Source organism: Chelon labrosus, assembly GCF_963514085.1.
Source record: "Chelon labrosus genome assembly, chromosome: 21".
NCBI lineage: Eukaryota > Metazoa > Chordata > Actinopteri > Mugiliformes > Mugilidae > Chelon > Chelon labrosus.
In genome coordinates, this window is record NC_140354.1 from 19,556,165 (window position 1) to 19,580,917 (window position 24,753).

General features: G+C 43.6%; 3 protein-coding genes across 3 annotated transcripts in view; all 3 read right to left on the bottom strand.

Moving 5' to 3' along the window:
- Positions 1-677: 677 nt before the first annotated feature.
- Positions 678-4,273, bottom strand: LOC311506989 (uncharacterized protein). Its single transcript, XM_084571176.1, has 2 exons — positions 4,103-4,273; positions 678-2,917 (listed from the first exon to the last, which is right to left on the bottom strand). The coding sequence occupies exons 1-2, from the start codon at positions 4,122-4,124 to the stop codon at positions 978-980; spliced, it is 1,962 nt and encodes a 653-aa protein (XP_084427302.1). The 5' UTR covers positions 4,125-4,273; the 3' UTR covers positions 678-977.
- A 32-nt stretch (positions 4,274-4,305) lies between these two features.
- ccdc134 (coiled-coil domain containing 134) lies at positions 4,306-13,238 on the bottom strand. The gene is made up of 7 exons (XM_084571177.1): positions 12,979-13,238; positions 10,297-10,447; positions 9,943-10,064; positions 7,886-7,970; positions 7,468-7,649; positions 5,320-5,391; positions 4,306-5,222 (listed from the first exon to the last, which is right to left on the bottom strand). The coding sequence occupies exons 2-7, from the start codon at positions 10,406-10,408 to the stop codon at positions 5,097-5,099; spliced, it is 699 nt and encodes a 232-aa protein (XP_084427303.1). The 5' UTR covers positions 10,409-10,447; positions 12,979-13,238; the 3' UTR covers positions 4,306-5,096.
- Positions 13,239-14,360: 1,122 nt separating this feature from the next.
- The window catches only part of mei1 (meiotic double-stranded break formation protein 1), a gene marked incomplete at both ends in the record, with an annotated part of 65,487 nt that continues 55,094 nt past the window's right edge, over positions 14,361-24,753 (bottom strand). The window contains 5 exons of the mRNA XM_084570807.1: positions 14,361-14,409; positions 14,698-14,819; positions 20,321-20,440; positions 21,283-21,389; positions 23,773-23,854. Of these exons, the coding sequence (XP_084426933.1) occupies positions 14,361-14,409; positions 14,698-14,819; positions 20,321-20,440; positions 21,283-21,389; positions 23,773-23,854 (480 nt within the window). The remainder of the gene's footprint in view (positions 14,410-14,697; positions 14,820-20,320; positions 20,441-21,282; positions 21,390-23,772; positions 23,855-24,753) is intronic.

Genomic DNA, 24,753 nt, shown 5'->3' on the forward strand with positions numbered 1-24,753 from the left:
TGTGACTTAGGTGAAGATCAGAACACATTTTATGGCCAATCTGTGCAGAACTCCACATAATCCCAAAGGATTCACACACTTTTTCTTGCAACTGTATCGTGTATGTTAGTAGTGGGGAAACAATTAATGAATAAAGTGCCTAATTTAAATTTACTGACAAAGACAAATATTCAATGACAGACGACAGAAGAAGAAAATCGAAAAATCTGTTTTTTTATTGATCGATTCACTGCAGAAACTGAGCTTATGTACAAACCAGTCCGCGTCAACACACAACCGCAAAACTCTTTTCCTTGTTTACACATTACAAAATGTCAAGTGACGCAATACAACCACCCACTGTTGTTTGTAAGTGCAAAAAGAGCTGATAAAGCACTTGATACCTCAGTCGTTTTGTTCATGTTTGATAAACTTGTTATTATAGGAGTGAAACTATGGTTTCAGAGAGGTGAAGAGTTCAAGAAGTGAAATGTTTGCTTGAGCTGTTGGTCCATGGACTTTTTGTTCTTGCTAATAATAATAATAATAACGGATCAGGCAGAATCTGAATAATTTTCAGAAGCGGTATCTATCTATATCTATATAAATATGGAGCATAATAGAACTTATTGTGCATTTATTGCTGTGACTAATCTTTAAAGAAAACAAGAAGATGAATGTTTCTAGAAGGAAATGTGAAGTTCTTCTTTTGTTTTGTTTGAAATGTGAAGCTCTTCTGCCCTTCTAGCTTTTGATTTTGATCAAAACGTGTCTGAAAACAAGAAACGAAGCAAAGCCGACGCCGTGTACCTAATATCCTTCTTCAGTCATCCCACACGGAACCGCAAATGTCACCGAGCTTATTCGTAATCATCCAAAAAAGTCGTCTTTTCCGTTGATTCTGGGTTCACGGGATATCTAACTCTGTGTTATATTACTGTCTGCTGGCAGCGTTGTTTATATTTCTAAGGTAAATAAAACCAGAAAGCAAATACGATCTAATTTGTTTGTTTGTTCCAGTAGATTTCATAAGACCTCCTCTCTGAGTAACCGGCCTCTGTTGTCCCTGTCCCGCTTCTCACTTTCTCTTTCACCACCTTCACAACCAGCCCTCCAGCCAGAGCAATGCCTGCTGCAGCTTTGCCGATCTCAGCCACCGCGTTCATGATGCGTGTCGTCGCAGCCACGTTGCCCCAGTGCTCTGACGCAACCCTGCTGGCTACGGACGCTGCGCTGGGTCCTGTTAACCCACAAGCCGACCCAGCGGCAATCTCAGCACACTGGGGCGTCCCAGCGGCGACGGCTACGTTCCCTACGGAGGCCACCGCGTGCTGCCCTGCTGCTGAAGCTAAGCTACCCTGAGCTACAGAAGCGGCGGCTACCCCTGCCGCTGTAGCTGTAGCTTCACCTCCGCTGAGAGCTGCTGTGCTTAACGCTGCTCCGTCCAGAGCTGCACCCAAGGCAGCACCAGCTCCCATGGTGCATCCCACACCTGCCGCCACCCCTACAGCTGACGCTCCTATGAGACTAACCTGCCCGAGTGCATCTAGAGCGCCCTCCCCGGGACTGGCAGCCTCGGCACCAGCGACAGCTCCCACAGAGCCACCCAGAACTCCACCCGTCGCTGCCCCGAGAGCTACTGCGGTTTTCCCCGAGGCGGCCGCCACTATGGCCCCGACGGCTTTCCCGACACCCGTGCCTCCCGCTGCAGACATCCCAGCCAACTGACTCGCAGCAAAACCGACCGAGTTGCCCATCAGGGATGCCCCAGCTGCTGCCGCCAAAGGGGCAGCCGCACCGAACACTGCCCCGACTGCGAGGCCCGTGGCTCCAGCAGCCACCAGGATCTTAACCCTCTCCAGCACCTTAGGAGAGAGCGCCGCCTCCCTCCTCAAGCGGCTGAAGGATGACCGGAGAGACTGGCGCCTGCTGACGGCCCTGCTGCTGCTGCCCCGACGCCGCAACCTGAACTGCTCCCTCAGGACGCTGAAAGGACTGCCTCTGCTCTCCTCTGTCCATCGCTCCACCCTAAAATCCTCTCCTCTTCCCGTGTCAAACTCCCTCCTGCTCTCACTACCTATTCCTGTTGTGTCGCACTCTCTTCGTTGTACCAGATTAGCCTGTTCTTCCGTTCTGCTCTCGCTTCCCTCTTTTTCTCCGCCCTCGGCTTGCCCTCGCTCCCTCAGCATCCTTTCCTGCTCGTCCCTGATTGCAGCCTCTGCCTCTAAAAACATGCTGTTAGTATAAAACCCTCTATTATTCCCCTTCACCATCTCATCCACCTTCACCAGGAGCTCTTTAACCTGCGCCGAGTTCCCGGGGTCTTTGTTGTTGAGTACATGGCACCGACCACCGCACCTGTCGATCAGAGCCCTGAGCCCAGGAGGTGCCGTCGTCCTCAGATACTCTTCAATCCCTGTGCCCTCCAGGTCATCACCCCTGGTAAAAAGGACTACAGTGTGATGACAGACGGCCTCCTCCCCAAATATCCTGGACAGCTCGCAGACCGCCTGGTTCTCGTTGTCTGTATATCGTCCTATTGGCACAACGAGGAGGAAGGCGTGTGGGCCGGGGGCCGACAGAGACACACATTTAGCTATCTCTGCGTGAACCTGCTCCACGCTGAGGTGAGTGTCCCCAAAACCAGGCATGTCGACCACTGTGATTTTCCTCGTCCTCCTCCGTGCAACAGCCGGTCCTTCTTCTTCTTCCTCCTCCTCCTCAGCGAGCTCAGTGCTCCCGAGCTCGCAGATCTGGGTGACGGAGCTGGCGCTGATCTGCGACAGGAACTGCCTACGACCCAGGATGGTGTTTCCAGACGCGCTCTTGCCAGATCCGGTCTTTCCGACGAGGACCAGTCGCAGCTCTTCGCGCCATCTGGTTTGACCAGAGTCGCCTCCGTCCTTCTCGACCTCCATGTCCGCAGACTCCTCTTCCTCTGATGGAGGAAAAACAACAGTAAATGACTGACGTGAACCACTGAACCCTTCTATTACTGAACGGCTGCTATTGTCTTCACTCTGTTGTTCATAAAGAGAACAGTAACCATGGAAACTCAGCATCAGGAAGATTCAGCATAGAAACAAAACATCAACAGGTTAGCTATGGATGTAGCTAGCATTATCAACTTATACTATAAATATATATAATAACACATCTAAAGTTAAACTACACAAGTCAAATGCGATCATGTTAAAATCTCAAACGCCACTCTACAAGCTATAACACACATTAGCTAGCTATTAGCACAGCTAACCTACTGATGCTCTGCTATGGATGTACAGTAGCTAGCGTTATCCACTTATAACTTCTCAATGATGATATATATGAAGCTGAACATCAAAAGTCAAATGCAGGGATTACAAATCCACACACCAAGTTCTGTTTTTAATATATACATTTATTAGTTAGCGTTAGCAAAGCAGCTACAACTAATTCGGCATCAGCGTTCTGTTATTAGCATGTGTAGCTAACTTTTGACAACAAACGCAAATGATTAAATCACGTGAGGAGGTCGCTGCATTTTCTTACTTGCTTATAATAAGTATTAATATATCTAAAAAGCATCAAAAAGACAAACGCAGAGATCACGCTTTAATCCCAAACGCCACTTTGTAAGCTCATTTATTTATTAATCAGCTCGCTAATCCCTCAATTGACCCGTTTATGTTCAGCTAAGTAGCTAGCATTAATAATAATCCACTTATAAAACAAATAAAGCTTAATATCAAAAGTCAAACGCAGAGATCAAATTCCCAAACATCACTGTGTAAACGCGCAGTAGTTATATAAGCAGCGCTAGCAGAACAGCTGCAGCTAGTTTGACGTTAGCATGTTGCTAACGTTTGACAACGGTTGCGTAGAAACGAAACCTCAACGGTTCAGTTGCTAGCTACTTCCACGAAGATTTATCCCACTGCATCCACTCATAACACCAATACTGCGCAATAACAACACACTAAGAGCTTAATAAAAGTCAAACGCGGACATTTTCATCACTCTACAAACTTTTTATTAGCTAGCGTTAGCACACGACCACAGCTAACTCGGCACTAGCATACTGTTATTAGCATGTAGCTAACTTCTGACAACAGTTCGGACGCCACGAAAAGGGTCATCTTACCTGTGTCCGTGTTATTAGACATTTTTCAGTCGGACCACGTCGTCCTTCCTCCTCTGCATTCAAGCTTTTAATCTCGAGGCTAAAGAGAAACTCGAGCCGAGGCTGAACATTAACTTTTACCACCGTTAAAAAGTCTGGTTTGGTCGCTGGTCGCCCTCTGTTGGCTGATCTGTGACAAGCTAGAAACACTTTAATTATCAGAGTCACTTTATTTCATTAACAAAATGGCTTGTTCATTCTGCAGCAGTGATGATTTTCTTCCTCTGAATATACATATATATATATATTTTTAATAACAGTCGTGATACTTTATTTTTTTAAAATTACATCAATCTCAATTCCATAGATCTAAATATGTCCAGCAAAGATTATAATAAAATTAACAAAGACACAGGGGCCGGCAGGGTGAAAGGGCACATACTGTTTTTGTCTTATTAATTAATTAGTGAAACAATTAATTAATATAAAAGAAAAGAAAAGGGAACAGTGTTTTTGGAAAGATTGCCAATATGAAAAAGGAAAATGAAATCTGAGGAGCAATGAAGTCCTCCGTCACCAAACCTACGGGCTGCGTTTTTAATGAGGTCCGATTTCTACGTGGCAACCGTTTGAAGCACATGAGACACGTTAAATCTAGACCAGACACAAGAGTTTAGAAGAAAATTGATTATACTAAAAGCAACTATATTCCAAAGTTCAGTTTTTCATCCTTATCAAAAAAAAAAAGTCTCCCTCGTTTTCCTTTTTGTTTCCCCCTCCGTTACAAACCTTTCCAAATTATAAATTACCGTTCGTGTACAGCAATTCAAGAAGTCGGACCCTCCTCTTAAATTTCATCGAGGGCTTCCTCTCTCTCTCTCTCTTTCTCGTTTTCAACAGAGCACCAAGTGACGGCGGCTTTTCACGTTCTGCCATCAGAGTCTACGAGTCAAGCCACCTCCATCGTGGACCGCGTAAAGCTGCTCGTTCTCCTCCCACAGCCGCAGTTGCGGCGCTATAGCTCGGTGCGAGAGCGGGAGATGCGAGGCCCTTTCCTGATCTCTTTCCTCTTCTCCTCCTTCCTCCGCCTCTTCTCCTCCTCCCTCAGGATCTTCTGGAAAGCCTCGGCAGTGTGGAGCACCTGAAAAGGGGGGAAGGAGAGAGGCAGTGTTTAGCAAGGCTAAAGGCATCTCTGGGAAGTCATCAGCAGAAGGCAGCATGGCGTGCATCTCACTCACGTCGTCTCTCTCTGTGCGGTACGGGTTTATAAAGTCTGGGGATTTCTCCGTTATTCCCAGCTCCTGTGACATCTGAGACGACAGAGGGGAGAAAACAAAAAACAAGAGACGAGGGATGAAGATGAGGCGCCGTCAAAAACACCATGATGCAATTTTTATTTTTTATCCTTCACAGCAAAACAGAGACGGAGGGAGGGATTCAAGCGTTTGGCCTGAACGTACACTTTGAGGGCGCGGGCGTCTGCTGCTTCGATTCGGAGAATTAATCCACTATATAATCCTCTCGGCACATTGCTAAGGTCACGGATTAATCCTGCAGGAGTTTACTTCATTAACCTGCACGTTTTGAAAAGGCCACAATGCATCAGAAGTGAGGAACAAAGTGTGCTGTGGCTGACGCACAACGTGACGGGAGATAAAAATCCCCAAATCGACTGAATAACCTGCAGGTCACCGTGCTCTGAAATGCCTTGGAGTTTTATTTCACTCAATATCTAAATAGTAAAAATCTGTTTTCACTTTTTCCCCCCCTGAAACTCCCAATTATATTGACCATGATTCAATTTGTGAAAGCAATACAAAAGGAAAACACACAAGCAATCTGTCTTGGTGTTTCACAGCCTGGCGCAGATAGAATAAATTCATATTTATATCGGTACCGGTACCGCTGTCTGTCGTGAATTTCTGGAAAAAACAAAGGGTGCATCCGAATACCCTATACTAACGTACTGTTCAGTAGGCGAGACGCAGTACGTCACAGTAGTAGTACGTCCGAATTCTTAGTAGACATCGACTAGTAGGCGAAAAATACCCGGATGGCCTACTACCTCCACAGTATACAACGGTAGCTCACTACGCTATCCCACAATTCAGCGGGAGCCCGCTAAGCGTAGAAGAAGACGAGCCGCCGGGAAAATCAAATCAGACAAAATGGCTGAGACCGTTGTGACAGCTACAGCTACGACAACCGAAGTTTATAAATGTAAGTATATTAGGATAAATGTTGAGTTTAAAATGTTGGTTGTTTCGAAAATATTTCTCCGAGGCGGCTTTAAAATTTCGCGGCATCCGTCGGTGTGCGTCATATGTGTCATAGGCGTCACATGTAAACATCCGGGGTCAAAGGACAGGCAACATGGCTGCCCAGTACGTCCGAATTGTATGCCTACTACTCGCTCGCATACATAAATAACGTACTAAATTGACGGTTGAGTAGTACGTTCTAACCGACGTTAGTATGTACTGACTATTCGGATGCACCCAAAGAAAGTAAACTGAGCTAGTGAAAGAACTGTAAACAAGTTTGAAGAGTGATCTACTTTCATACTGTTTCTTTCAAGGCCTGAAACCACATGAGATCTTAAACGTTGTCTAAACTACAGCAACTCTTTCCAGGCAACAACTACTTCCTGTTCCAGCTGTTTAGACTAGGGCTGTCAAAATTAAGACGTTAACGCGGATTATCACGGTTAATCTGATTAAAAATTTTAACGCAATTAAGCCATCTGCAGTAGAGGGTGACACGGGAATCAATTGTCAGTCCCATCCCAATACTCCCGTCATATCCCGATCACGTGGCTGCAACCCAAAAAAAAATCCCGTCCCGCTCCCCGTGTTGTTGTCTAAACTTATCGGACTCTGTTGCCCAACTTGCCCCCCCTGTAGCATGTTTGGTTAATCGCGGTCAAATCACTGAGGTTGCCTCGGAAATTTAGGCTACACGCTATACATGCATTACCTGCAGGCCTAGGCGATTTCATTACCTAATTCCTAACGGAGATCTTCTCACACTATGTTGCTGTCACCCTCTAATCTGTAGCGCGGAATGACTCTGAACGTCTCTGGCAACGCGTTTCGGGCAGTTTGTCCAAGTAGAGTTAGTGTTGCACATGCGCAAATGTGCAGTAACAGGCAGCAGAACCAACCGGTAAAGATAACGTGCTGCTTAGCGTCTTACATCTTTATCGGTTGGTTAGTTATATTCAAATTTTTAATCAGGTTAATCATGATGATGGGTTAATCCACGTCCCTGATTTAGAGTAAAGATCTCTCGAGTGTTTTCTACGTTTGTTTAGTCTAAAACAAAAGTAAAAAAATTGAATTTTACACTATTGATGAACAGTGTTACTGAGATGTTGATGGTCTTACGAGTGTGAGGACATGTTGGTGGGCTCCTCCGGTGAAAACCCCCGTCAGGTTACAGAAATGCAACCCCCAGCGCAGCAGGCCGCCCCAGTCAGAGTTGCGGTCGTAGTAGTGGTGCACGATACGAGGGAAACGCAACGCCACGTCGCCGAAGAACGCCGTGTTCTCCACGACGTGGGAATAAGCTGCAGGGAGAGAGGAAACAGGTGGGTTCATTTAGGAGGATCGGATCGCCCGGGATGAGACAGGGATTCAGAAACAGTGTCAGAGAGGAAGTAGAATCCGACAAAACAGACAGCAGCGTGGTTCTTAGAGATCAGTGACAGAGATCAAGATAAACCAGCCAGAGGTGGTGGAGACAGAATCAAGGTGTGAAATTAAAAAATAACGAAAGCAGCCAGGGTGTAGGAGTGAAGCGGACCTTCTTTGATCTTATCGTCCATGGGGAAGGGGTCATCAGGCTGCATGTTGGCCGCCACCAGGATTTGTCTGGAGTCCTCCAACACCTCAAGGAAGAAACAGAAACAGAGAGAGAGAGAGAGCTCACATCTAATTCACTCTGAACTGTGACATATGAGTGAATGAGACAAAGAATCTACAACCACCACAGCAGGTTTTGTCGGTGTGATATTTAACAAACCACTTTCCATCTGCTCAGATTACAGCCAGTGCAGTGTCTATGGGGACATTATATGGAGGAGATATAAACACTGGAGCACACAGAGTGGTGTATTAGTGCTGACAATGTTTTTCATCCACTGAAGGTTGACTATGCTAGCTGTCCTTGAGAGGCATGCAGATGCACAGATAACTGTCCGCTGGGTAATGGAGGCATACTGTAAATCAAAGCTGTCGGGCCTAGTGAGGGGAGGCAGCACTCGGTCTGAATTAACATTCAAATCAAAGCCAGCAAACATGCTGATGAATGTGATCGGTGGATTTGAAGCTTTAGATTCTCTGCTGGGCTGTAAACACAAGAGGGCAAAGCTCTAAGAACTCACAGATTAAACAGCATAATAGTCATATCATCACATTACTTAAATCACAATAAAATAATATAACGATTCTTAAGTTACGATGATATAATGATAATTAAGTCACAATAAATTAGTATCCCAATACAACTGGGACTCATGAGTCACGATTATCACAATATTTTAATCACGATATAATATCATGATTCTTGAGTCACGATATGATAACAATATTTATAGTCATGATACAACATTATCACAATAATTAAGTCACAGTACGAAATTATTGCGATATTTAAGTCACAATTGAACATTATCACGATATTTTAGTGACAATACAATATTTTCCACTATATTTATAAACACGACAGAATACTATCGCAATAAATAAGTCACGATACAACATTATCGCAATAATTAAGTCACGATACAACATTATCGCAATAATTAAGTGACGATACAACATTATCGCAACAATTGAGTCAGTACAACATTATCGCGATATTTTAGTAACAATACAATATTTTCCACTATATTTATAGTCACGACATAATATTATCGCAATAAATAAGTCACGATACAACATTATCGCAATAATTAAGTGACGATACAACATTATCGCAATAATTAAATGACGATACAACATTATCGCAATATTTAAGTCACGACAGAACATTATCGCGATAATTAAGTCACAATACAATATTATCGCGATATTTAAGTGACAGTACAACATTATCGCAATAATTAAGTCGCGACAGAATATTATCACGATATTTTAGCGACAATACAACATTATCGCGGTATTAAAGTCACAACAGAATATTATCACGATTCTTAAGTCTCGATATGATAATATAACAATAATTAATCACAATACAATTCTCGTATCACAATAATATAACATCATGGCAGCAGTGGCATGATATTGTCGTAAGTATCAGAAAGCAAAGTGCTGAAACTTATGTGACTAACTACGACGTGATATCATAATATTTACATCTATACTTTAGTCAAATAATATCGCAATCTCAAACATTTTGAACTATACTACAATTTACCTTTTTTCTCAGCTGTAAATGAATGAGTCTTAAACAGTGAACACAATCCATCGTGAAGCAGATGACGGATGGTGTCACTTTCTAAGCTCTCTCTGAATTGGAAGGAAGCTTTTTCACCGATTCAACATTAGCTTAACATTAAATGTGGATGGTGACGCGTGAGATGAGCCCTCATAGTCCCAAAGTATTTTATTTTGCAAATTGCATGCGTCAGATTCATCTCCTTCCTCTTGTTCTTGCTAAAAAGACTAAATTAAATCCTTAAATTTAAATTCCGACACCTGTTTCGTGATTTGTTTCTCAAATGCCTCCACCTTTGTTTCACCAATTTTCTTCACCAGCTTTATTTTATTTATTCTAGCAGCAAAAATGTTGATTGTGTATGATTTGTACAATGCATAATGTCAGAATATATCTAACGTGAGCGTTTCCACACACCCTACCTTGAAGAGACCTTTGAGCATGATGTCTATGATCTTGTACTGCTGGTTGATGTCATTCAGCTCCACCAGGTTCTTGAGAGCGTTCAGCTGATCTTTCCTCTTGGTCTCAAACAGCCGCTTGTCTGATGAGAGGAGCTCAGGATGATACATGCCGTCTACACGAGCGTTAACTCTCTCACACATCCATCTGTCACACTGAAATGTATTCATGAGCATGCTCAGTGACTTGCAGACGCACACGCGCACACACACACACACACACACACACACACACACACACACACACACACACACACTTCAGCAGTCACGTTCACATCCTCAGGCGTGTCTGCGCATTCGTCAGCGTTAGGATACAGATCTCCAGGTTGGAGTCGTGTCTCTGTCTGTGCGCGTCGGGGTCGGCCGAGCAGAAGGCGGCGGCGGCGGCGGCGGCGAGCACCAGGACCACGGCACTCAGGCTCTGCATGGTCAGCAGGGGGTGGCAGAGAGGCGCTTCTTCTGGACGCTGCAAAGACGAGCCAACAATCATTGTTCTCGAATCACAGCATTACAGGCGTCAAACACAGGAAAAACGATAAATTGCTTTTGATGCTTTCATCCGAAAACAGCTTTTTCTTATTCATGAATTCTATTTTTTCTTCTTCTGAAGCCGCCGGAGAAAGACTCTCTCTCTCTCCGTCTCTCTCTCTCTCGTCTGTGATCTCCTGTGATACTTGTGGAATATGTGGAAGCGGGACGACATGCTGGGGATAAGTGGTCAATATGGAACAGCAGAGGGTAGCCGGCATTTGAAGAGGAGAGAGAGAGAGGGAGGAAGGGAGGAAGAAGAAGAAGGGGGGAGGGGAGGGCTCCTTAAGGTCCTTTTAAGACACATCTGATGTCTTGCACAATCCTCGGGGGGAACTTTTACAATCTCAGCAACTGATTTTCTGGAAAGCAGTGGTCCTCTTTCTTTCTTTCGCATTCGGCTGCTACTTCCTGTTCCGCAAAGGCAGTTTTACACGTTAGGATTAGGTCAGATTCTGGAGAAAGACAATGCAGGTGAGCGGCTAATCCGCATAATCTGAGTTTAGCTGCATGAATGACACTATTAGAGGGATGCTACCTTTGCTCTGACACCGAAAGACACACAAATGGGAGAGAAAGTGCAAGATAGTAGGAGGAGGAGGAGGAAGAGGAGAACACGAGGGACTTGAAGTGAAATTATCTCTTCCAGCCCGGGCGCAGATGTTCAAAACTTGAAGGACTTGGGAAGTGATGTAAATGTCTCGGGGTCTGAATATTAATTCAGGAGAAATCACAGGAGAAAAAGGCTCCTAGACATGCCCCCCCATCTTCCCCCCACCCTCCTCCCTCGTTCCTTCAGAGAGCTGATAACACAAACCGACCACGATCGTCTCCTTCTAAAGCTTCCCCTCCATTTATTAACGGGTTTCAACACTGACAGCAGCGAGGCAGCCGTCCAAGAAGAGATCTCACGGTGTAAGAAAGTTTTTTTTTACTACGTTGGCCTTCTATGCTTATGGAAGGATTTAAAAATAAAATAAAAAAAAAAGGCAACTTTTCTCCAGTCAGCAGAAAAACAAGCGCTCTACTCGACAGCCGAGCGAAGACAATGTTCGATCAAGGCCAATTTGCGCGTTCTGAGAACATCTTTTTGGGCGCTTTCCCGGCTTTCTGAGAAACGCTGCACTAAATATCCTTAAGTGCCGGTCGAAAGCTTCAATATTTCTAGATTACAGCCAAGGACATAAGAGCGGGGTGGAGAAGTGGAGGGGTGGAGGGAGGGGGGCTCGTCTCCCCAGCTCCCCAGCGTCCGCAGGTAATTTGATGCTCCTGTGTGCTTCAGAGCAGACGGCCATGCAGCTCCTGACAAGATATTTATGAGCAGAGAGGTTATCGGTTATCACCACAGGCACAATTTAACGCAGTCAACACACACACACACATATATATATAAATAAATATATATATAAAATGTACCAGGGAGCCTCTAATGTTTCCGTGCAGTAGGGCCAAAGTGCTGAGACTTTACGGATGGAAGTTAAAGGGCGGATCAATCATTTCTAATGTGGCACGGGCAGCGTCTAAACGCGTCCATTAACTGTAGCCAGGCAACTCTGATCATCATTAAAAAAAGAATCAGCTGCAACGTGAGCAGGAATCAGACGAGCAGGGGTGAGACTTATCTCTTCAAACACCCACATCAGCCCGGACTGGATGAACATCCCTGCAGCCGCAGCAGCGTCCGAAAGTTTCAGGTTCAGATTTGGGGTCAGCTTCCGTGGAGGTTAGTCGTTTGTTTTTTAAGCTTGAAGCCCACGTACTGGAAATCTTCTGCTTCTTCTCTGCTCACGGCTCGAGTTTGTGTGGGAGATCCAGGTTCAAGGTTTGTCAGAAGGGAACAAAAATAACAACTAATAATTCCAAGAGGCAGCGCTGATGATCAGACAGCTGGATGTGCAGCTGGAGCCTGATTCGGGGGCCCAGGGGGGGTTGAGGGGTCGGGGGCTGCCAGCCTTGCCCGAGGGGGAGACTTTCTGGAGGTTCAAGGAGGACTGACACATCATCTCGCTCTCGGTCTCCGGCTGCATCGTGCCTCCTTCCTTCCTTCCTTCCTCTCTCCCTCCACCTCCTCCTCCTCCTCCTCCTCTGTCATCACTCATGCAGAGGCAAATCCGTGGACATGCGTAATGGGGAGCGACGGCTGAATAAACGTGCACCATTCAATTACAGATTGCTTAATTGATCGCATGTCCCCCACCTGACCCGACTTCCCCCACATCTGCTGCACCACTTGCCTGCGTGCGATTCATCTAATTGTACATTTGTGGAGCGGTAACATGCAACATCTGTGCAAAAAACACCTAAAAATATATATTTATAGAAGACTTCCTTGAAAGGTGAGGGTATTTTTTTGTTAAGTTTAAATTGTCACCACAGCTGTATAACCCAGCTGGATGGAGGCAGCCAGCGGTCTGCATCCGAGAGATAACCCGCTGGACATTACAGCCACAAAACTCGAGGTTCACTCACCGTGTTGTAGCGAGAATCAGCAGCGCCACAAGGCAGCGATTAGCGAACAGCGTCTCCTCCAAACTACTCCAGTTTAATCTCCCCCCTCTCTCTCTCTCTTTGCTTTTTTTTTTTTTTTTTTAATAATCTCTACTCAAAACGAGGTCGACGGGACGGCTGATCTACACACCCCCCCACGCGGATCCTCGGGTGACAACGACGGAGGTGGAGGTGTTCATTTACATGCGGCTCTCGGCTGCTCCACTCCGCCAGCGCCACGATCGCAACCGGCTGGTTTGTCTTGGACGAATGACAGCGGGCGGGCGGGCGGTGAAGAACGGGGGAGGGGGACGTTGTTTCCACACGGAGGGTTTAGAGGGAGACACACGCGGCGCCACACCGTTCCGTTTCCTCCTCGGGTTATTATTAAGAATTATAGTTTTAAATTAAATTCACAGTCAGATTAACACAACGAGCACGTATTATGGAAGGTGGTATTATACGGAAAGTTAATTTATAATATTTTAATTTATTTAATAAATTTTAGGCACAAAAAAGAGGTAGTGTGCATATTTTTAAAATTAAACTATAGAATATGGACAGGAGTGCCAAAAAATAAAAATAAATAATAATAATAAAATAAAATCAGTAAAATAATGGGGAAATAAATGTGGAAAGATAAAGAGGAATAAATAAAATAAATGCTAAATATAAAGAGAAATAAATAAAATAATAAAATCAATAAATGAAGAAATATAAAGAGAAATAAATAAAATAACAATAAATGAAAAAATATAAAGAAATATAAAAAAGAATAAATAAATGCTGTATATATAGAAATAAATAAAACATAAATAAATGTGGAAATATAAAGATGAATAAATAAAATAATAAAATCAATAAATAAAGAAATATAAAGAGAAATAAAAAAGGATACATAAATGCTGAGAGATATATAAAGAGAAATAAATTAAAAATAAATAAATGTGGAAATATAAAGACGAATAAATACAAAATGCTGAAATATAAAGAGAAATACATTTTAAAAAATAAATAAATGTGGCAATATAAAGACGAAAAAATAAAAAAAATGCTAAAATACAAAGAGAAATTACGAAAATAATAAGGAAATACTGAAGTATAAAAATAAATAAATGAAAGAATAAATAAAAGTGGAAATAGTTTCTCAGTGGCAGGTAGAAATGTCCATATGCTGCCCTCTAATCATTTTTTATAGAGCAATGAAATCTTCCATTTTCTTTCAACTAACAAACACATGCAGTAAAATTAATTAGTGCAGAAACTGAAGGAGGACGTGCTGATTTAAGATCAGAACAATTAGAAAACAACAGTTAAACTAACGGTGTAATAATTTCCAAAACAACAAATCTGAAACATCAGCCTTATATCAGAGAGAAGTCAGACAGACAGATGGACACGTCTCCAGCTCGTCTGAACATGAGCGTTAAGGAGCAGTAAAGAACAGCGAGGAACAACGGCAGGGTGTGAATTTCTATATTTTTGAAAGTGAAACTGTTTGAGTTTCCTGAACTTAAATGCGTCATGTTTAGTTAACCTCTAACCAGCATCAATTCAACCTGACTTTATTCACCCATGTGCCTAAAAGACAGAAACCAGTACTCTAACTCACTGTGGATTAAATAAAAGATGAGAAACGTGTTACGGAGTTTCGCGTTCAGGCTTTGTGTGTGAGTGTGCTTCACTTCAGGTGAGGGATACAGGATGTTGTTTGACAGGCCAGGGCTGCAGCTCTCGTCTGGCATCTGTGGCCCGAGCGCCTCCGTCAGATTCTTTGCTCTGTGCCTGTGCTCCTCCGTGGGCAGCAGGACACTGCTCTGGACCTGAAGGAACAGGAGGAGAAGGATTCGGCAGAGTTAAAAGACGGGCGAGATATAAATGTGGAAGCAGCAGTGAATGAACCGAGAAAAATGTGGAAATTATGGGCTGGAGCATCTGAAATAACGTCAGGTTTGGGATTAAAGATTAAGAAACAGTGAAAAGTTTGAAGAGAAAACATAAAGTGTCTAAATCAAGACAATATATTTACCTCTGGCTCTAAGGGTAAGAGACACTTCTAAGACTCCTTATCCTCATCACAAGCTCATAGAGAGACTTATACTGATGATACATATGTGAAGGTTCTCTGTCGTCTAGGTCAAGGTATATTAAAAAAAAATACAGGCTGAAACAAGAGCAACTGGACTTGTAGAGTTTATTGAAGACGTTTCATCCGAGTCTTCAGTTCTAAAAGACTGGTGGGTAGTTGGGGTTTAGATAGGACACTAATTTGAGGACAACAACGTCCGCATTTTAGCCAGAGAAGACAGACGGTTTGACAGGGGAGTAAAGGAAGACGTCTATGTCAAATTGGAAAACCATTCCTGGAACAGGGGTTAGTGGACTAAGACAAAATCTGTCATCAGTCTGTCCCCAAAAAGTTTCACTCCTTGTTCACACCTTGAGACTGGAGGCTCTGAACGTTAATGAGTCATCCTTCAATTAGAGTCAAGTATCTGGTCGTTAACAGACACTGGTCATGTGAGTTACACGTGGACAGCAACTACAGATGTTCCTATTTACAAAGAAGCTGCTCGGATTAACTTGTTTGCTTTGGGGCCTTTGTCAAACTGGCAAACCCATATCTGGACAAGGGACTGTCTTAACAGCCTTCCCCAAAAATCTTCACCACTATTAAGGGTGTGGGTTTTCAGATCTTTACTTTTTAGAGAACCAGTAACTGTGAAACAAAAAAAAACAAGACACCAACCAGGTTAATCCATCCTCCTCTTATTACAGGCGAGTACTGGGTCAATAGCAGCCTCTCGGCAACTAGAAGACAAATGCTGCTCATCCAAGTAAAAGGCAGTTTAGGCTTCTGAGTCAATTTGACGGCGAAGCTTCAACGACAGCGCAGACCCTAACGCCGTAGTAACTACGCATCCCGGCGACACAGACCGCAAGATCTGTGATTGGTTTTCCACTTTAGTATTTCTGGCTGCTTCTCCATCTCCGCAATTTTCAAATTGATTGTTTTGGATCAATAAAGATGGAACACATCGAGGAAAGATTAACTGAGGAGGTTTGGGGAAAATTCTGCGAAATTTTAGTGAAAGTTTCAGTCGCCATTGTTGAAAGTGAAGCAGAATTAAACCCCACTGGGAAAAAAGACACAGCGCCATCTAGTGTTTGGGTGGAGTCATTACAGGGCGAGCGCACAAGTATAAACGAGTGCACAAGCATAAATGGCGTAGGTCATGGCGTCTATGTCCCACAGTACTTTAAATGAGGCTTAACGTCTTTAAGAAACCCTACAAGTCGAGTTGTCCTTGTGGCATCTTTGTTTTTTTTGGATAAACCATGATGTGGACGACTGAGAAACTTAACAGATTCTTAAGACATATGCTAACATGTCTGATATTATCACCAAATTGTCATTAGTACTGTATCCTTGACAGCGAGAGGATGGCAACAAGCGTAGAGTTTGTTTGTGTAAATAAAGTCGACTCGCTGCTATCTTCTTCTTCTTTTTGCCTCTTTTTCCTATTTCAGTGAAAGCCACCAAACATAATATTATTTTTTCCGCTATGTTGATGCGATACATCAACATCTTCTGCCCCGGTGTAGTTGGAAAAACTAAACCGAAGCGTGCAGCGATGAAAGGAGTATTGTAACATATTTGTCTGGACCGTAGTGGATGAACAGTGATGATGAAAAACAGAGAGTTCAGACAGAATGGATAATATCTGCTTCAATACTTCAGGGCCGAGTCCGGGTAAGCCGGAGAGCTCACGTCTGCGCGCAGGCACATTTTGATTTGACGCCGGCGAGGCTGCACATATAGATAAGATCCAAAACTTTACCGTGATGGGAAAAACTAAAAGTTTAGGCTGTTTTTATTTGGCTGCCGTCGATTCAAGTTACTCTAGAAGATGGTGTTTTATGGGACATGCAGTTTGAAGGAAAAGGTAGAGTGAACAACAACAACAACAACAACAAAAAAATTGCTGCAGCGCTGTTTGGTAATTGAAAAGAGCAGTAGGGGGAGGCAGAGCTGGCAGAAGTGGAGTTAGTGGGGTGAGAACAATTTAGAGAGCACAAGGAGGGAGTGAAATAGAAACGGCTAGAAGGTGAAATATTGAACTATCGCGCGGGCCAATCGCAGCTCTTGTGGTCTGTGTCGCCGTGACATTTCTGAGGAGATGCAGACCTCTGATTCTGTGCAGCGGTCTGCGCTGTCGCCGTAGCTTCTGCGTCAACTTAAGTCTAAACCGCCTATAACAACATTGTGTTACCAGACGCCACAGGACACCCTCAGAAGGCCCATGTCCATTCTCTGATGAGTCACAACTGTTTTGGAGACACAAAGGGAGACCTAGTGGTCATAATGTTATGCCTGATAGGTGTATATGCAGTTGACTGTCATGCCAGGGCTCATGGAGAGGGAACAAGAAGCAGGACAGTGATGTTGACTGATATGTCCTGGAAGACAACTGGTTTCTAGATGTTTCTTTCTTCATTTTGTATAATATTTACATATTCATCTATAAGTGTACAGCTGAAATACAAAAAATTAGTCTTGTTTTTCTGTTGAGACGATAACTGAGCCTTTAAATCTCTTTTGTAAAAGCTTAACAAGACATAGATAGTTCTCGGTTAAGACGAGCTCGCAAAAATAGTTCAGTAACACTCGATTAATGATTTATAACTACCTGAATTAATTATGAATTACAGTAAGAATACATGTTTATAATATATAAAGAAGATGTATAAATGTACATTTTAATAGTCTGTGAATGGTTTACACATTAAAGTTAAAGCATGATATTTAACTTTGTAGCTACATTTGTAACCTGCCTACTAGTGTCTGATGGTTTATAAATGGTGGATGAAGTATTTACTAGTGCTTTACTAGTGTGCAGTTATTACAAGTCATCCAGAGACACCATCAACACCTCTGATGTCTGTGGAGTTCAATGCGTGCGAAGTGTGTGACAGATCGGTGCAACAACGATAAGATGACAGAGACCAAAAGTCACACGGCTGCAAAGCTGTTAAGAAACGTACGTCACACTGAACCCTGATCCACTAAAGGAGCCCGCTCTGTATAAAGTGCATACAGACACACAGACACATGCGTTCACACATGCGTTCACACATGCGTTCACGGCTTCCTGGAACATGATGCACTGGGAGCTGCAGTGGCTGCCATCACTCTGTCACTCCTCTGACTCTGAGCTACTGTCAGCATACTAAAATGCATTTCTGGTCCCACACATGAAGCCAAACTCGAGCTGAACCCAGAAATCTGACGAAGCTCCTCTTCCCTCTGCGTCCGATAAATGTGGTGAAGCAAACCCAGATGGCCCTGATGCATTTTGGGACATTTGGACTTGACGGCTTTGAAGCCGGAGGCAACCTCCTGGAACGTGAAGTGTCAAAAAAAAAAAAGCAGTTCCACAAAAAAAACACTAGAGGCTCCAAAAGTGAGTCAAAGCCATAGACGGGGGTGTCAAACATACGGCCCGGGGGCCAAAACCGGCCCACCAGAGGATCTAATCTGGCCAAGGCATGAATTTGCAAAGTGAAGAAATTACATAAAAGACTACTAGTATTTGGGAAGGTTTATTAAGTATTTGGAATGGCCTATGTTCAACATGGTTCCTGAATGCACCATAGTCTTGTGTTGTAAATGGTATGAACAGGTGTCAATCTGTTTGATTAGCCTATTAGTGACGCTCAAGTTAATCTACCAGACTTCCAGGTGGGTGGGACCGAGACAAAGCTATAGTGTTTTAAGTTGGTGTGATTTAGTTACGTACCTACCTGCACGATTTGGTGTATTTGTGTATTTTTTATTTGTTTGGAATTCTACTAAATCGATGCTAAACCGTGGCCACACTGCGGACTGTCGCTAGTTAGCTCCTCGTGCTAGCATTATGAGAGACTTGTTCTTGGGAAACACTTACAGCACCAAGCTGCTGAGAACCTACTGGATGCTTGTGAACGTGGACGAAGCCTGAGGACATGTTTCTTCACCACAGTGACGGGACACTGCCGAAGGAGGGGTTTGCCAAATTATATCTAACTGCACTCTGCATCCCAGGAACTGTGAGTACTGTTAAGACACTGAGAACTGGATTCAAATGGTCGATTCAAAAACTCAATCTCTATGACTGACCCACGAGTCAAATAGTCAAACGTGTTTCATTCTGATAAATTGAAATTAGCGAAGTGTTAGATGGAGTCAGGCACTTCCAAGATGGCGGCGTCCAGAGACCCCACATTGAGCTTCAAAAACGCTCAAAAAGGAGGATTCATCCAGCTTTACATATCTGTAATCTCTGATATTTATCCAAATGTAAAGTTGCAAACTTCTTTCTGATAAGTGTCAGGAGTTCGGTGGAGTCAGGCACTGCCAAGATGGCAACGGCCAGAGCCACCACACTGAGCATCAAAACGGTAAACCTACGGGTGAAGTCAGAAATGGTTCGTCGACCTACACAGTCAATGTTTAGAGATAATCAAAATGACATTTTCTCAACATTGTTCCTGCTGACAGTGTTGTGGGGGAAGCTCTACACTTGTCACCTATTTAATAATGTGGTGTAAACTCAAAGATAATTTATCTCAATAGACACAGAATAGTGCAGTAGAGCTTGACCAAACATTTTTAATTAATCACCCTCCAACGAGCAGACGACTTGGCTTCGGACGGATGGCATTTTAACAAGTGCGGCTGGTAGCGCTTACAAAAGAAGTCAGAGCAGAGCAGAGCACGCAGGCTGGATGCACATTAATTTGTATTTGCAGCAGGAGACTGTGTGCAGTCATCTTCAAACAAATGGCCGGCGGCAGCAACAACGTGCCCGCTGGAAGATAAACAGATATCACTCTGACTCAGAGCTTAACAGCGACGATAGAGATTTAATTCTCTGAGACACAGAGGTGCTGGCTTCATACGCTGCTGCACGTAGCATTGGAATAATTTTGTTTTCAGACACAGTCGTCTTTTATCGTCTCCTATTTGCACACATCAGATATGTGTTTGGAAGAGGGAAGTTTCGAACGCCGCTAGTGCTGTTTTCGCTGCTGTGTGCTATACTTGTATTTTATTTGCCCATATTTCCCCCTGCTGCTTTATTTTTATGCCCGTGCTGTTTTTCACTTTCCAAAGTAACATAAACAGCGCGTGGACCCGGCTGACACTGAACTGCGTATGAACTTGATTTCTTTCCAAATTCATTCATTTGAGGGACGTTGATATTCACGGAGCGGGGCGGACGGCTTCTCGACTGTGAGAATTTGCACCATGTTCCGCATTACCGCATCCCTGGATGTTTACCTGTGTCAGGAGGAGCCTCAGGGCCTGTGCTGCTTCCTGGCTGAGCTCCTTCAGCCCCCTCCTCTCCACCGCCTCCATCACCTGGAGCAGGTCAGGCTCTCGCACCACGTCCTGCAGAAGCTGCAGAGGACACGAACAAGTGCACAGACAGATGCGGTTAAAGAGAGGTATGGAGGGATCTGTACACCAGTGTGCAAATGCAAATAAACACTAAAATAAAATGAAGAGGCAGTCAATAATAGTTTCACATATCTTTTGTTTTATGCAGCAAGAAGAAAAAAACCGTAAACTCAAGCTGCTTTATAGGTTGTGTTGTTCAAGGCATCATCTTTGAAGAGTTCTGTGGATTTACTTTATTTTTTCTTTCCCGGTGTCTTCTATTTCTTCATGTAGTCCCTGAGTGATTTGTTACTGTGGAGATCAGGGCTGTGTGGAGGCTGCAGGACTCCCTGTTCCTCTTGTCAAAGTCAAAGATATTTCTTTACGACTGACTGTGGCTTTATTTTTGGAGCAGTAAACACACCAGGGGAGTGAATCTAGGACTGATCAAAGCCTCCTCTAATGGATAAGAATCTAAAGAGCACCGCATGAATCAGTTAAATCTGCCGCAATTTGGCTTTTTGTTTTCACGTGGGAATGATGTAAACACTCGCAGATCACCAAATTTTACACAGGTCATGTCAGAAATTATAGATGACCAGTAGCAACAAGTCCTACCAGTCCTAACAGCTGAATAATAAATGAAAAGGTCCGTAGAGCCACAGCTCGCAACAGAAAATACAGCAATAATTCTTCTTTAATTTTGATGTGTTCTATTGTGTCAGCTCCTGCTGCCATGCTTTTTTTATTACCTTCATTAACTTTTAATACTTTTTAATATCAATTATTTATCGCCGCTCAGAACCACAACCCAAGATATTAGCTTTGATTCGAGCGGTGAGTGCATGTGAAACAAATCTCACAAGTGTGATGAGTCTGAGAACGGCAGGGTGGAGGAGGCAGCTCTCTGCCGAGCCGAGCAGGCAGCCGAGCAGGAATCGACTCCAGGGTTGGCACGCCACGAACTTGGCTAAGAGAAACACAAGGGGGGAGAGAAAAAGTCTAATTTAGATCTAGAGAGCTTAATAATCCTCTATTCCTCTTGGTTACTTCTTGAAAACTAACAAAAAGCCACAACATCCAGACATGTATAAACAAAAAACAGCAGTAAAGAAATATTTAGATATTCCACAAGTAAAATAATTAAAGGGGATTTACCGCTTTTTAACAACCTGGACCTTATTTCTGGTATAAAATACGATCGTTTACTCACCCATACAACTTTGGTGTCATTTGTAGTTGTTCGGATGATAATTACATCCACGTATATCCATATAATGGGAGTGAATGGGGCACCGAAACGCAGCCTCTAAATAACTTATTATCTGCTGTGAAACTCGTTTTGTTATGATACGCTACTGCTATTCCCCATTGAGTCCGGTGCCACCTGTTATCTATTCGCGGACGTGCAGAGGTTTGTTGTTCTTTGTCCAGCTGTTCCTCTCTCTGCCTTCGCACACTCCTTTCAACGAGTTCCTCATCCGTATACTCTGCTTCAAAACGGTAAGGACGTCCATCATAAACAAAGTCGTTGTCCACAACCTCAGAATCGGAAAAATATTTAGCCATGTTGCAAAAAACTATCAGTAGCAAATTACAGGTAAACAAGCCGACCGTTGCAGGTGTGCGCGGCGCTCAGAGATGACATCATCCAGGTCAGAGGTTAGTAGGTCAATCTACAGACCCCGGATGATGATAACAGGTAACTCCGGACTCAACGGGGAATAGCACTAGCGTATCATAACAAGATATTGGTGAAATGAACGAGTTTCGCAGCAGATAATGCGCTATTTAGAGGCTGCGTTTCGGTGCCCCATTCACTCCCACTATATGGATATACGTGAATCTAAATATCTTCTAAACGAAGGTTATATGGGTGAGTAAACAATGCCAGAAATAAGGTCCAGGTTGTAAATAACGGTAATTCCCCTTTAATATCAGAGTGTAGAAATATTCTGTTACAGGATAAGTCATTAGTTTTTTTTATCTATAATAGAAACTGTATTAAATGTTAAAAGTGTTGAAAAATAATAAGATATTAACTAATGCGGTATGAATGTTTTAATATCCTAGTATTGATGAATCCAAACACACGCTACAAGGCGGGAATATTTCACTGAACATGTTGAAAAAAATATGAGCATGAAATGAATAGCCTATAGCTGTGAATCTTTAAATGTTGAGCCATTAATGAACCATGAACCTGTTAAAGGATGTGCTTTGATGAAACAAACAGCATCTGATAACACTTATCATCAACGTACTATAATCACAGAATCCGGGGTTACTATATGTAACCAGTTTCAGCTCCACAGGCAGGAGGTGGAGGTAGGCGCACATGCATAACTGCATTCTGCACTCTGGTTGACTGCTAACGAGGGTGTTTAGGATCAGACGAGCGTCGCAGATGAGAGGCGAGTTAAAACTTGTTTGACATTTTAAACATTTTGCCTGGAAGACATTTAGAAGCAGATCAGTCAGAATGTAAAAAGAGCAATACGTGCCGACCTGCTGGAACCGCACGCTATTAGCATGTAGCATGATGCTGCAGTCCATCATTGAGCCGATGTGGGGTGTGAGGACATTTGGGTCCAACTTTTAGCTCCCCTAGTGGACGCTTCTGAAAAGACATCATCTACTCTGGCTCCATTTGAGGAGTTAACCCTAAAACTGATCATTGGAGGCTCCAATTAGCTCCAGCTGATTTTAACTACTTGTATTTCTGCTTATTCTGCAAAACATGAGGTACACTAGTGAAGCCAAATTCATTCTAATGTAACAGTCCTGCACTAAATCCTCCCTCATGAATGTTTTAATGTTCAGTTGAAACAGCGCCGATTCAACTGGATGATCATTTTGGAGGATGCAGTTTTTTGCTGCCGTTAAACTGGATGGAATGAAACGCTAAAGTATTTCTGTTATTTAACCTAGCCCTCTGACTACAATATCAAAATAACAGGGACATAATTGAATAGTACTTGAAACCACAGCCTCCAAAATGAAAACACAGTTGAATCAAGAGCTCTCTCTCTCTCTCTGTTATTTTAAACGAATGCCGAACGCCTTCACGAAGGTCAGATTTAGTGCAGGACTGTTATATTAGAACGGATTTGTTTTCACAACTAACGACCTGGAAAGAAATCTGAAATTCAGAAATCTAAAAAAAATCAGCGTGTAAATTAACGTATAACTCATTTGCTGCTTCAGAGTTAATCTACTGGACTTTCCACAACTGTCGAACATAAACAACACCAGCACACGTTCTCTCTTTCATCTCAAGCCCTCAAAACGCGTGCAGATTTGTGAATGTTTAGCGTCTCAGCGTGTCTTTCCGTGTCTCCCCCGCCCGGTACCTGTAATGGGACTCCTCCTCTGAAGGAAGCCCAGCAGGGCGGCGAGGCAGTTGACTGAGGCTCTCAACAGGAACTCGTGCTTCTGAGGAGAAAAGAGAAGCGGTCGGCCAAAGCGTTACAAGATCAAGATCGAGAAACGACACGTGGTGGGAATTTACATGCGCAAGCAACAGGTGCACAAGCAACAGACACGTATACGCAGACACATGCTCGCCAGTGGACAGAGAGGAAATCAGAAACAAAAGTGAGAACAAGGGAACGCTAGAGAGATGCTACTGAGGGAGGTTTTAATAATGCATGACTCTCCCACAGTGGCGGGGTTGTCAGTGGGAACTATGTGGTGTCCAAAAATACTCAAGTAGGCCAGAAAGATATATAGAAGACAGAGGGGAGCTACACTCTAATCCGTAAGTAGATAGGAGGAGAAAGGGTCAAGAGGATGAGCGAGTGAGGAGGGGTGAAGTCAGCAGAGGTAAAAGTAAGGACAGATGACGGCATGAAGATGTGAGGAGAGGTTAAAATGACAGTGAGAGGAGGAGGAGGAGGAGAGAAGCTCCAGTGTTTTCTGCTGCTGCTGAACCAGAGCATCAAGACAGCAAAGCAGAGGAGGAAGAGGAGGAGGGAAGAACTGTTTCTCATATCAGCCGCTCAGCAGCAGACTACAGAGCACTGAGCCATAGAAACTGAAACTCAGTTCAACGCTATCCAGAGACGGGAGACGCCACTGGTGTGGAAAACAGGAGCCGGCACGTTGCAGCCTCGGCACGAAAAAAGGAATAAAAGAAACACGGAAAATAACCGCTTCCTCTCTGCGCCGCGTTCATCACATTCTGATGCAGGTTCTTGCTCCACTGCCCCCGAGCAAAAACTAGTGCTTCGCCCGTTTCACGTAAAATAAATGCCAGCGCTGTAGCTTTCGTAATAAGCAGCCAAATCCAATTCAGCAGCCACATGTAATAATTCGGAGACGTACGTGGCATT